Source organism: Schistocerca nitens, chromosome 7 (genome assembly GCF_023898315.1).
Source record: "Schistocerca nitens isolate TAMUIC-IGC-003100 chromosome 7, iqSchNite1.1, whole genome shotgun sequence".
NCBI classification, from domain to species: domain Eukaryota; kingdom Metazoa; phylum Arthropoda; class Insecta; order Orthoptera; family Acrididae; genus Schistocerca; species Schistocerca nitens.
Genome location: NC_064620.1, coordinates 297990321 through 298004516, shown reverse-complemented (window position 1 = coordinate 298004516; position 14196 = coordinate 297990321). Strand labels below are relative to the sequence as shown.

Below are 14196 nucleotides of genomic sequence, written 5' to 3'. Positions count from 1 at the left end.
TTCCTATCCAAATCATTGTCTGTTATAAATAGCCACAAATGGTCAACAATCAAGCAGTCTTGCACTCACAATTACTGACTGTCATGCTAGGATGTGTATACTTTCATAAGCCTTGTGGATTAACAAGCTGGACATAAATCAAAGACATAATTGTTTAACTATAATCTGTGATAAATTATCCCTTTCCACATTAATATATTCCTAGTTACACATCAGACGCAGTGTGGAAATTGCATATTTTATACTGCATAATCAGATGGCTCACTGAGCTCATATTCTACTACATATGAGGGTTGGAACTTTAATAGTGGCAACTATCTTTTTACAGCTCGTACAAAATAGATATGTGTTTTAAAGTTTTAACTGACCTTCAAAGTAGTCACCAGCATTGTGTATAACCCGTTGCCAGCGATGTGGAATTCGTAGGATACTCTTAGTAGTGCCTGTTGTGTTGACAGTTCGAGTGGCATGGTTTATTGCCCGACGAATTTGTATCAGTTCAGTAACAGCTTGCACTGTACATGCTTGAACTTTGTCCTGCAAAATGACAGTCAGGTCCTGCAGAAAGTGTCATCACTTCTATCTCTAAACTGGTCGTAGGTTGTGCTCCAAAAATTAAAAGATAGAGAAAGAAGTGGTGACACTTTCTGCAGGACCTAACCATCATTTTGCACGACAATGCTCAAGCACGTGCAGTGCAAGCTGTTACTGATTTGTTTGACTGATGGGGCTGCTAAGGGCTATACCACCTACTGCACTCCCCTGACTTAAGCCCTCATGAGTTCAATTCAATTTCTAAACTGAAGGAAACACTTCACGGCATTCGCTTCACAACTGCTACAAATTTGTCGGGCAATAGACTGTGCTACTCGAACTGTCAACACAACTGGCACTGTTAAGAGTATCCTAAGGCTTCTGCATCGCTGGCAATAGGTTATACACAATGGAGGTGACTACTTTGAAGGTCCTTAAAACTTTGAAACACATATCTATTTTGCACGAGCTGTAAATAAATAGTTGCCACTATTAAAGTTTCAACCCTCGTAATAATCAACATCATGTCTCTCATTCAGTTGCCACTATAGGGGTAAAATGCTACACGCTATTTTAGCACTATAATGATTGTTTTTTAGCCAACGAGGTCTTTTTATAGCATTACACAACTGAATTCTCCCTCCTGTGCAATGATTGTCTGAACTGATTATAAAACAAATCAGAATATTTCTTTACGGTATTTTGCTGTTCTGTATAGTGCATAGGAGTTCCCATTAACAGCTACCGTTTGTCCATTTCATAATGAAAATTAATTTTCCTTTTAGCTGTTACAGAAGAAGTGTGATCTCATGTTGGTGTTGTTCCGTTTACTGCTTACTGTATTAATTTGTTGAAAGCTGTGGGATGGATGAAGCTTATGTGTTTTCTATAAAGGGGGTGTTATGGAAAGGCCAGACTGCCACTCACCATGTAGAGGAGAGGTTGAGTTGCAGACAGACACAATAAAAAGACTGCTATACATTTGAGCCTTCGACCATAAAGCCTTCTTCTGAAGCAGGAAACACACACACACACACACACACACACACACACACACCTTCATACAACCACTACTCATACACACATTACCACTGTCTCTGACCACTGAGACTAGACTCAGTGGCCAGAGACAGTCATCGTGTGTGTGTGTGTGTGTGTGTGTGTGTGTGTGTGTGTGTGTGTTGGGGAGGCAGTTGCACTTGTGTGAATGCGTGTGTGTTTCCCACTTTGGAAGAAGGCCTTGTGGCCAAAAGCTCAAATGTATAGCAGTCTTTTTGTTCTACCTGTGTGCAACTCAGTGTCTCCTCTATATGGTGACAGCCTACCCTTTACATAATACTGTCTTTATTCCATCATGGACTTTGCATCATGTGTATTCTAGACATTCATAAGAAACTTGAAAAACAAGACAGAATAATCAAAGAGGAATCGTGAGTGTGAGTAATACAAATACAAAGTATTTTAAATGTGAAATCAACTAAAGTGTCATACATTATGTATGGCACTTCCGCCTCGACTGACATCTCTGCCCAAACTCTGTGTCTTTGAATATGTCTGCTTGTGTCTGTATATGTGTGGATGGATATGTGTGTGTGTGCGAGTGTATACCCGTCCTTTTTCCCCCCTAAGGTAAGTCTTTCTGCTCCCGGGATTGGGATGACTCCTTACCCTCTCCCTTAAAACCCACATCCTTTCGTCTTTCCCTCTCCTTCCCTCTTTCCTGACGAAGCAACCGTTGGTTGCAAAAGCTAGAATTTTGTGTGTATGTTTGTGTTTGTTTGTGTGTCTATAGACCTGCCAGCGCTTTCGTTTGGTAAGTCACATCATCTTTGTTTTTAGATATACATTATGTTTTAGTTTATAAATAAAGTAATAACACGGATCTCAAGATCAAGTCGCAAATACCTTGTGTTCAAGAGCCTGTAGGCATCCAGCATCAGCACTGAGGGCACGATCTGCAGATTCCAGGCACTGCTCCCAATCATAGAGGGCTAGCTGACAACGAGTCCGTTCAATAAGTGCTGGCAAAGAATCTCGAATCACCAAACGATCCAAAAGGGTTGCAGCTGCTTCAGACTCCCGACGTAAATGCAGGAGGGTTGCTTTGCCCAGTGTTGCCTCTGTGTGTTGCCCACCCTCATGATCCAAAGCCTAAAAACATATGAAACTAGTGACAAAAAGTGGTATATTGATATTTGCTTGATTTAAATACATGATTTGTGTTATAGTATTAGAGGTCAAACATTTTAAAACCTAGCTATCTCTTTTACCTCCTTTCTCTTTCATTTATTTTCTACAATTTTTTACTGTTATCTTAATTCAAAATGGCTCTGAGCACTATGGAACTTATATCTTAATTTAATTCATCATATTTATGTATCATCATTACTTCCCCTTCTATCATTACTTACTGTTGTCTTAATTTAATTCAGCAGTTTTAGGTGTTACCTTTTTTCCATCGATTTTGTGCTTAAGTACTATGCTGCTTCTTCACTGAGCATCTTTTCTTTGATTACTAATTCTTTTGTATGTTTTCAAGATTTGTGTTCTTTACCTCTCGTCTTCATAGTTTTTACTGTTTTCTCGATTGTTTAATTATTCTAATCAGTCATCCCTTGCTGCAAATCCTACTAATCTGTGCAGCTGTTTTTACATCCCTTGATCCATCCTAAACAATTGTATGTCAAACCTGCCCTATCTTTTATTCCTCCATGGCCCTCTCTACACTGTGCCATCTTAACACCTGCCCCCTACATGTCCTCCACAACAGTATTCCCAACCTACTTATATTCGGCCATGATCTGACTTGCTACATACAATAGCAACATTGAGGCCTTAAAACAGTTAACTATCTTCTCTTTTGCACTTTTTCCTTGAAGAACAGAGGTACACATTCTTGCATAATAACTCTGCTATCAGAATTCTTCAGCTAACTGCATGCTGCCTATTTCCTGCTCTCCTTCATATCTGAACATAAGGTAATGACAGTGTGACTCTTCTTTCACACGGCTATGATGTCTGAAACATTCTACACTATGCCTTTATAATACAAGTGTACTAAGATGAAAATATTGTGCTATATTTTTGAGGCATGTCAAACTGGTACTCTAATTGCAAAAGATTTGGTGCTTGAACATACAGACCAAATTTGTGATTGCTGCAGAAAATATTATTCAGGGAACAAGTTAACATAGACTATGTTTGTTATGTATATACATTACAATACTAGATTTCAACCAATTTCATCAAATTTGAATGAAACCTCCAACTTTCATTGATTGCCTTCATTGTCTTTGTCATGAGCAAGGAATATTATGAAAATGATAGATTGCTCCTCAACATATAGACGAGACATTGGGTCACAGACAAGTACAATGAAAAGACTGATATACAACTGAGCGTTTAGCCAAACGACCTTCTTCTAAAGTAGGAAACACACACATATTCAAACAAGCACAACTCATGCATACACGACCACTGTCTCTGCCCATAGTCTTTTTATTGTGCTGTCTACCACTCAACATCTCCTCTATATTGTGAGAAGCAATCTATCCTTTTCATAATATTGTCATTATTCTATCCAAGATTTTCGTTGTTTGATCACGAGCAAGTAAATCTGATGTGACAAGAGAACCAAGAATGTTTTACCACAGGTTACCATCACAAATGGATCCATGGATATATTTATCTGTAAATTAGTGAAAATTTTATATGAATTTAATTTTAAAAAAAGTAAAGTATCAGCTGCAGCTGACTGAGGCATGGAACATAGGAACATGTAACAGTTCAGAGACTTCACTAGCTTTCAAAAGAGTTATGATGGACGCATATAGTCATCTGTGTGTGTGTGTGTGTGTGTGTGTGTGTGTGTGTGTGTGTGTGTGTGTGCTTAAACTATAAAAGGGGTGATAGCTTCAAAGTTAGTAAAGGCTCTGTCCTGTTGCATGGTTCTGTGTGACAAACATCAACCAGCCCCATGTGAATGGTTGCGTTTCCTGATTTTTGTTTGTTGTCTGCATCCCAAAATTCCCACTACTCTTACAATTTTTTTATAACTGAACTGCTCCACACACAGCTAATGATATGGCAATTACGAAACAAAGCTGGGAAACAGACGACATAGAGATGATGGAAGGGAGGAACAAATGCTCAGATGCAGATTCAGACGAGATAAACTTTGTGTGTAAAATGTAAATGTAACTGTCGTGTGACTAGGGCCTCCCGTTGGGTAGACCGTTCACCGGGTGCAAGTCTTTCGATTTGACGCCACTTCGGCGACTTGCACGTCAAAGAGGATGAAATGATGATGATCAGAAAAAACACAACACCCAGTCCCTGAGTGGAGAAAATCTACGACCCAGCCGGCAATCGAACCTGGGCTCTTAAGACTGACATTATGTCGCACTGATCACTCAGCTACCGGGGGCGGACAACATTGTGAGTAAAGGACTTCATACAATAAAGACATTGAAATAGTTAAGTTTCAAACTACAGAGAACTACAGGCAAACAGCTAGGAACAAAATCTGCAAAAAGGAAAGGGGTTAATATAGCAAACTAGGATGGATCTTGTTAACAGAGATGTATAATATTTCATTGTAAAGAAATATGTTGTGAATAAAAGAACCACAAAATCATTTTACATCAGAAGTAATTTTGCTACATCAGCAGTAATTTTGCTCTAATCAACGCAGTGTTTTACAATGGCTGTTGGATGCTTACAAGCAGAAATAAAGAAATTTTTGTATTGCACTACTGGAGTTCATAAACAAACAAACTTAATGCATCATACTGAGTTGTCGGGCACACACAAAAAATGAATAAAACTAGTTAGCTTTCAGAGCAATCCCTTCTCAAGCTTGAGTACACACACACACACACACACACACACACATACACACAGACAGACAGACAGACCAGCTCAAAGAGATGCAGCTGGTTTGCCCACTTGGAATGCGAGAGGGAGGGTTCACAGGTGCACTGGCTAAATAAGTGATGTGCAGGTGTCAGAGACTGTGGACAGCGGCACACCCTTAAGTGGGGACCTGAAGTGGGAGGGGGGAGGGGGTGACAGGATGAAGGAAGGGGAAACTGTTGGGTGGAGGGTGAGAGGACAGTGGGTTACCAGAGACTGAAGCCTAAATGATTACGGGAGTGGAGGTGTTGCACGGATAACTCCCATCTTCATAATTCAGAGAAGCTGACGGTGGAGAGAGGGATCCAGACAGCTCGGAGTACGAAGCAGCCACTAAAATTGAGCATGTTATGCTCAGCTACACCGACATAAAAAGGTGTGCAGTGTGAGCAGCAGAGCTGGTATATGACACTTCTGATTTCGTAGGTGGCCTGGCCTCTCTGATGGGGTAGGATAAGCCTGTGACAGGACTCAAGTAGGAAGTGCTGGGAGGACAGATTGGGCAGATCCTGCACCTTGCTCTTCCACAGGGACATAATCCCTGTGGTAAGGAGTTGGGAGTGACAGTGGCAAAGGGATAGACAATGCAAGACCAATTTAGGAGGCACTGGAAGGATCTTTGGTACGATGTCCCTCATTTCAGAGCACGATGGTAGATAATCAAAGTCCTGAAGAAGGACATGGTTCAGTTGTCCCAGTCCAGGGTGATACTGGGTGAGGAGTGGGACACTCCTTTGTAGGTGATTCTTAGAGGTAGTGGGAGGATTGTGGGTGTATGAGGATATGGCAGGGAAATCTGTTTGCGGACTATGTTCTACAAATGATTGACAGACACATCTTTGGGAGGGAAAAAAAAGTCAATTTCTGCTACCTTCAGGTTTGCAATCACTGTTCGCACTCATAATTCTCTGAACACTTTTTAAACAACAGGCAGTGACTTACCTAACTTCTACGTAACTAACCACAATCATCTGAGAACAACTGCATAGTGAAAATAAATATAGTAGTAGTAGTAGTAGTAGTAGTAGTAGCTTTATTCATCTGTAGATCTCTTTTTACACAGATATAGGACATGTCAAAGTATTTACAAATTTAGAAAAATTTAAAATAAGCTAATTCACATACACATACATTTACAGACTCCTAGTTAGAGACAATCATTAGATTTACTCCTGGTATAAAATACTTTTTTTTTTTTTTTTTTTTTTTTTTTTTTTTTTTTTTTTTACAAATAACTTATTTAATAATGTAATGCCACAGTGTTCACTCATATCTCACTATCAGTCACTGCACGCACTATACACATAATGTTTCATAGCACTTCAATCACTACTCACACAAACACAAACACACACACACACACACACACACACACACACACTGGTGATCTCTGGGCCATTTTCTGTACCACAATTTCCCATATGCTACCATGAAAAACTGAGTCAGCATCCCTCTATAATGAGTGAGATGTTGAGCTCAGAAAGAGGTGTTAGTATTATGCAGTGCATAGCTTGGGGGTAAGTTTTTCTAGAAAATGAAAAAGAAGGAAAAAACAAAGTGTGAAGGTGTTATGTGGAATGTTGGTTGTTTTATAATCATTATTATTATTATTATTATTTTCGATTATTCCCATTTAAAGAGAGTGTTTGAACTTGAATTCCTTTATGATGATTGTTTATGTTTTTTCTGAGTCCAAATTTTCTTCATGTGTTCACTGTGTGTGGTTTTTTTTTTTTTTTTTTTTTTTCACTCCGCTGTCCATTTGCATCCTGATCTCTTTTGTGTTGTGGTATCAAATTTATGTTTTTTGCTGATGTTCCTGAATTCTGTTCTATTTTCTGCATCGTTTACTGTTATGTGTGCTTGTCTGAGGTCCTCTTCAACTTCTTTTATCCATTTTGTTTTTCCCCTACCTGAGTTGGTGACTTTAAGAATTCGCTTTGAAATTCTGTTTTCATTCATCCTGTGGATATGTCCATAGAACTGCATTCTACGTTTCCTTACTGTATCCGTAATCTTGTCTGTGTATTCATATAATTCTGATGTTGGTCTCTTCTTCCAGATTCCTTGCTCTTGTATCGGGCAAAAAATTTTGCTGAGAATTTTCCTTTCTTGTTTCTCTATTTCTTTTATTTTAGTTTGCCCACCTATTTGTGTTGTTTCAGATGTATACACTGCCTCCGAAGTACGACAGTGTTGTAGTGCCTCAATTCTGTGTTAATGGATATGGACTTTTTGTTATAATAGTTCCACATGAGTTTATGTGCTTTCTGTAGCCTTTTTATTCTTTCCTCATTGGTCTTTAGGTTGATCCCTGATAGCTGGATGATTTCTCCCAGGTACTTAAAATGTGGTACTTGTACGATTTTCCCATGGGTTGTCACAATAGGCAATTTATCTTGTGACACTCTTTCTATGTACTGGGTTTTCCCATACGAGATTTGCAGGCCAGTTCTTTGTGCAATTTCGTGTAACTTCTCTATGGCGTTAGTGGCTTCTTTTCTATTATTTGTGAGGATTGCAAGGTCATCTGCAAAAGCTAAACGCTTCACATTGAATCTATTATCCTTTCTAATGCCCATTTGGATTCCTTTGACTTCTTTTTCCCATGTCCTGATAATTTTTTCAAGAATGATATTAAAGAGTAATGGTGAAAGTCCGTCACCCTGTCGCACTCCAGTTTGGATTTCAAATGGTTCAGAGATATCCCCCATAAATTTAACCTTGGAGACTGTGTCAGTTATTGTTTGCCGAATGATTGCTCTTGTCTTTCTGTCAATGCTGAATTCTTCCAGTGTGTTGCAGAGCACTACTCTGTCTATTGAGTCGTAGGCCTTTTTAAAATCTACAAAAGTGACCACTGTGTTTTCGGGTGTTTCTCATCTGGAGAATCATTTTCAGATTCCAGATCTGTTCTACGCATGATCGTCCCTTGCGAAAACCAGCCTGGTATTCTCCTATTTGTGGGTCAGCGTGCTCTTCTAATCTATTGATGAGAACTTTTAATAGGATTTTATACGTGACTGGCATGAGTGAGATACCCCTGTAATCATTTGTTTCAGTTTTGTTCCCTTTTTTGTGGAATGGATAGATGAGTGCGCATTTCCATTTATAATCATTATTATTACTTATTTGTATTACATTTTTTTATTAAGCCCCTACTCTGTTTTATCTAAGTAATCCTTCAATGTATAAAATGTATTCCATAACACGTACTTTTTAGCTGCCCTTTTAAATAAGTGTATTTTTGCAGTATCTTTTATCTCTTTTGGTAATTTATTGTACAGTTTTGTTCCTTGATAGAAAATGCTGTTTTGAGTTTTATGTTTATTTTTTCTTGGCAAATGTGAGTTGAGTCTAGCTCTTGTACCATGGTCATGGACAGAACTGTTTGTGCAGTAATTACCAATGCTATTTTTCATGTGTACAACTGACTTGTAAATGTATTCACACAGAGCAGTTAAAATTCCCAGTTTTTTGAACAGATCTTTACAATGAGCTCGACTACCATTTCTGGTTATGATTCTTAAGGCTCTTTTCTGAAGTTTGAAAATTGTGTTCATGTTTTGTGCATTTGTTTCCCAAAAAAGAATGCCATAGCTAAGAATTGAGCGTACATATGAATAGTATGTAACTAAAAGACTCTGAATGTTACTCACCTGTGATAGGATTCTAGGGGCATAACATGCTGATGACATTCTGTTTGCAAGTACCTTTGTGTGTTCATGCCACTTCAACTGAGACTCAATATTCAGTCCTATAAATTTTGCATTTGTTACACAGTCTGTATAGGTGCCATCTACACTTACTTTAACATTGCCATTTTCCCTCTTCAAGCTGAAATTCAAGGCATTAGTTTTCTTTATGTTCAATGTCACTTTATTGCTTATTGACCAATCGTAAACTTCCTTGAGAGCTACATTTGCTTTCCCTGCAAGGAGTTCTCTTGTTTTCTCAGTGACTATAATGTTGCTGTCATCAGCAAAGAATTTTTTCACCATGAGTAACACTACTGGGAGAAAGTCACTGATGTACTCAGGAACAGTATTGGTCCTAATATGCTACCTTGCGGAACCCCTACATTAATGTATTTTGGTTCTGATAAGTGTTTTACTAAATGTGTGGATCTATTTGAAGCATGTGTCATCTCTACTTTTGTACCCTATCTGCTAGGTATGATCAAAACCAGTCATTAGCTGCTACCCCTCTTATTCCTAATGCTCCTAATTTATTGAATAGAATCTTTTGGTCAACTATATCAAAGGCCTTAGAAAGATCCAAAAATATGCCTGTGACACATTCATCTTTGTCAAGAGCATCACGTACAACTTTTGCGAATTCTACTATGGCTGACTCCGTGTTTTTGCCACTTTGGAAACCAAACTGTGATTCACTTAAATGATTGTATTTACTCAGGTAATTCATTAATCTGTCTTTCATAAATGCTTCTATTATTTTTGAGAATTGTGACAGCAGAGAAATGGACCAGTAATTTTCTATGTCTTCTGCATTACCTTTCCCAGAAGGTGCTTGACACTGTACCACACAAGCAGCTTGTGGTGAAAATGCATGCTTGTGGAATATCATCTCAGTTATGTGACTGGATTCATGATTTCCTGTCAGAGAGGTCACAGTTCGTAGTAACTGACGGAAAGTCATCGAGTAAAACAGAAATGACTTCTGGTGTTCCACAAGGTAATGTTACAGGCCCTCTGCTGTGCCTTATCTATTTACATGATTTATGAGACAATCTGAGCAGCCGTATTAGGTTGTTTGCAGATGATGCTGTGATTTATCATCTAGTAAAATCATCAGAAGATCAAAACAAATTGCAAAAGGATTTAGAAAAGATATCTGTGTGGTGCAAAAATTGGCAACTGACCCTAAATAATGAAAAGTGTGAGGTCATCCACATGAGTGCTAAAAGGTATCCATAAAGACTTCAGTTACACGATAAATCAGTCAAATTTAAAGGCAGTAAATTCAAGTAAATACCTATAAATTACATATACGAATAACTTAAATTGGAAAGAACACATAGAAAATATTGTGGGAAAGGCAAACCAAAGACTGTGTTTTATCGGCAGGACTCTTAGAAGATGCAACAGTCTACTAAAGAGACTGCCTGCACTACGCTTGTCCTCTTTTGGATTACGGCAGTGTGGACTGGGATCCTTACCAGAAAGGATTAATGGAGTACATCAAGAAAGTTCAAAGAAGAGCAGCATGTTTTGTATTATGCCAAAATAGGGTAGAGAGTGTCACAGACATGATACAGGATTTGGGATGGGCATCATTGCGAATAAATGTGTACCTCACTGCAGCTGTATCTTCTCACAAAATTTCAATCACCAACTTTCTCCTCCGAATGCGAAAATATTTTGGTGATGCTGACCAACACAGGGAGAAATGATCGTCATAATAAAATAAGGGAAATCAGAGCTAGCATGGAAAGATAAAGGTGTTCATTTTTCCCATGCGCTGTTTGAGATTGGAATAACAGACAATTATCGTGAACGTGGTTCAATGAACCCTCTGCCAGGCACTTAAGTGTGATTTGTGGAGTATCCATGCAGATGTAGATGAAGTAACATAGGGAATAGGCTACAACCCTGTCTCGCTCACTTCCCAACTGCTGCTTCCCTTTCATACTCCTTGACTCTTATAAATGCTGTCTGGTTTCTGTACAATTTGTAAATAGTCTTTCACTCCATGTATTTTGCCGCTGCTGCCTTCAGAATTTCAAAGAGTATATTCCAGTCAACATTGCCAGACGCTTTCTCCAAGTCCACACCTATCTTCTAACAGAAATCATTGGATCAGTATTGCCTCATATGTTCCTACATTTCTCTGGAATCCAAATTGATCTTCCCTGATGTTGGACTCTTACCATTTTTCCCATTCTTCTATAAAGAATTCATGTTAGCGTGCAGCTCTAAAGCATCAACTGTACACCGGCCACTGCAGCTCCACGAAACGGCATCAAGAAGAAATTGAGCTGCGCGTCAATGGAAAGAGGGGGCTGTACTATACCTCCAGGAAGACAGAGTTCAGCACCCTCCACGAACACTGACTTAACCAGCTGCCCATTGCTGTTTGAGGTCAGTTGGGTCACAGACTTTGAAGGCATCAGTACTGAGTAATAGTAACACAATAGTTAGGCTGCATTATACGAGTAGTAACAGTGCATAAAAGTAAATGCATGTAGGAGACGCAGGAAGCACATCAACCCACCTCATAATGAGGAGTTGCATTACATTTCTAACCAGTACAGGAATAAGGGGTTCTGAAAAAGTAACTCGCGTAGAAGACAGGGGAAGCGCATCAAGCAACCTCATAACGGAAAGTTAAGTTATGTTTCTTTCCTTTTCAGAAATGATATGTTCTGTTAATCTGCAGGTGTTATGTACAGATCATTTGGGATTCCTGCCACCGGCCATTGCAACTTCTCCCCGTCCTTGTTTGTGTTGATCCTTACTTCCACAGTAGCCGACACAACAGTTAGTATTTTTTCAACCATGATTTGTAAGTAATATGTCTTTCTTTTATCTCAAATGTGAACCTGGATCTCCTCTGATGAACTCTGGAGCATTGTTTTAGCATTTATTCAAGGGTTGTCTTCAAAGGAAACAAAAAATGCATTGAATATCCAACACTGTTTTCACAAGGTGTGACAATTTCTAACATACCCCACAAAGTATCAATCTTTTTTATCTTCCAAGTATACCAGGCATAGAAATTTTGAACAAGACTAACAGGAAATCAAAATTATATTCGCTAAGCAGTATTTTGATACTTGCCAAGATATCCATTACAAAATAGCCTCCAGAACTCTTAAAAATGTTGTCCAGCAACTACTATCTGTGTATAATAGAGTGTTTACCCTGGAGCAAAAAGGTATATATATCTTCTTACACAAGACATGTTCAGCAAAATAGAAGGTACTGATGGTGTACAGGAACAGAAGTCCTTTAAAAAATGTACATGCTGTAAATTGCCACATAGTAATTTTAACATCCATGAAGATCATATAAAGGATAAATTTTAAAAATTATGGTACTGCAGATGAGACATGGTATTATTTTAATATCACGATTCATAATTGTAAAGATACCTTCCATCCTCTCAAAAAGCAAGTTGGTAATTAAGGCATGGCAATCCTTCCCTGGTGAAACTCAGATGACTATAGATACCAGAGCCCAAGCTCATCCCTTTTTCTCAATTTCAGCAAAGCTTTTAATACAGTTTCACATTGCTGCCTATTATACAAAAGATTCGCTTATGGAATGTTTGACCAAGTATTCAGCTTTGTTGATGACTAGTTGGCAATCAGATTTCACAATGTTATTTTCAACAAGTAGATATTAAATAAAGTTGTAAAATATTTGCATGCGAGAAGTTTGATAACACTACCCTCAGTCCCGCAAGCTTTGAGAGAGGATTAATAAAAAATAAAGCTGTGGTTTCAGTGGTTCAGGTGTTTCACATACCTAAGTACAATGCACAGAACATTCATACAACCATAAGAAACTGTTAAAAAATTCCTTCTTTGGGAGGTTGTTCAACTCGCTTGTCACATTGGTTTGAACGTTGATTATGCCATCAAAGCACTGATTAGCAGAGAACGCTATGATAGCAGTTATTAGTAATCCACAAACTGTGCGTCAAACTTGCACAAACATTGTCTGTAGTGAAGAACATTACTGTTTGCATGTCGCCCGTCGCTTGCAACACTTGTTGTAAATACAAGTTAAGTATTGTCAATCTGCTTTATTGAAATAAAACTACTGATGTTATTTGCTTGAACTTTTGTGAAGCATTCCGAGAATGCAGCATCCTTTAGGCACCCTATACGAGATGAGTGGGCAGGACCCCACCTTTGGTGACAAGTATCTGCTGAATGCAGTGCCAGACGGCCATGGAATTTTTTGCTGGCGCCTTAATTTTCTCTTTTCTTTTCTTTGCAGGGGATTTTCTGTGCTTTAACAGTTTTCTTGTTGTTTATGCTAATAAGTGTTTTCTGGTGGGAGTTGCAGACATTTCCTTTGCTTTTTTTGTCTGTTGCATTTGTGCATTCCAACATGCCCACCCCACCTGTCCCACGCCTGCCCAGGCACCACAGCCGCAAGTGTTAGATGCCACACAACTATTGCAGAGGTTTCAGTTCCAGACGCAGCAGATTTCTGCACTATTCAACATGGTGCAGCAGCTACTGGCCAACGCTGCACGCCCGACAGAACGAGCACCGCCTACTACAGCTGCTGTACCACCTTTCCCACAGTTTTGTGAAGAAGAAGAAGAAGAAGAAGAAGAAGAAGAAGAAGAATGGCTCGAGTGGTCATCACAATCTTAAGTCCACGTCATCCCACAATGTACCAGGTACTGCGAAACTTTCCTATCTACTATCAACAGTAGGAAGTGTAGTATTTAGGCTCCTACAAAAACTGTTCCCTAACACCCCCCCCCCCCCCATGAACCATGGACCTTGCCGTTGGTGGGGAGGCTTGCGTGCCTCAGCGATACAGATGGCCGTACCGTAGGTGCAACCACAACAGAGGGGTATCTGTTGAGAGGCCAGACAAACATGTGGTTCCTGAAGAGGGGCAGCAGCCTTTTCAGTAGTTGCAGGGGCAACAGTCTGGATGATTGACTGATCTGGCCTTGTAACATTAACCAAAACGGCCTTGCTGTGCTGGTACTGCAAACGACTGAAAGCAAGGGGAAACTACAGCCGTAATTTTTCCCGAA

The 14196-nt window shown here is 39.2% G+C and overlaps 1 protein-coding gene across 1 annotated transcript in view; it reads right to left on the bottom strand.

Moving 5' to 3' along the window:
* The window catches only part of LOC126195257 (tetratricopeptide repeat protein 21B-like), a 269874-nt gene that overhangs the window by 209066 nt on the left and 46612 nt on the right, over nucleotides 1-14196 (bottom strand). Inside the window, exon 4 of the mRNA XM_049933782.1 lies at nucleotides 2440-2685. Within this exon, the coding sequence (XP_049789739.1) occupies nucleotides 2440-2685 (246 nt within the window). The remainder of the gene's footprint in view (nucleotides 1-2439; nucleotides 2686-14196) is intronic.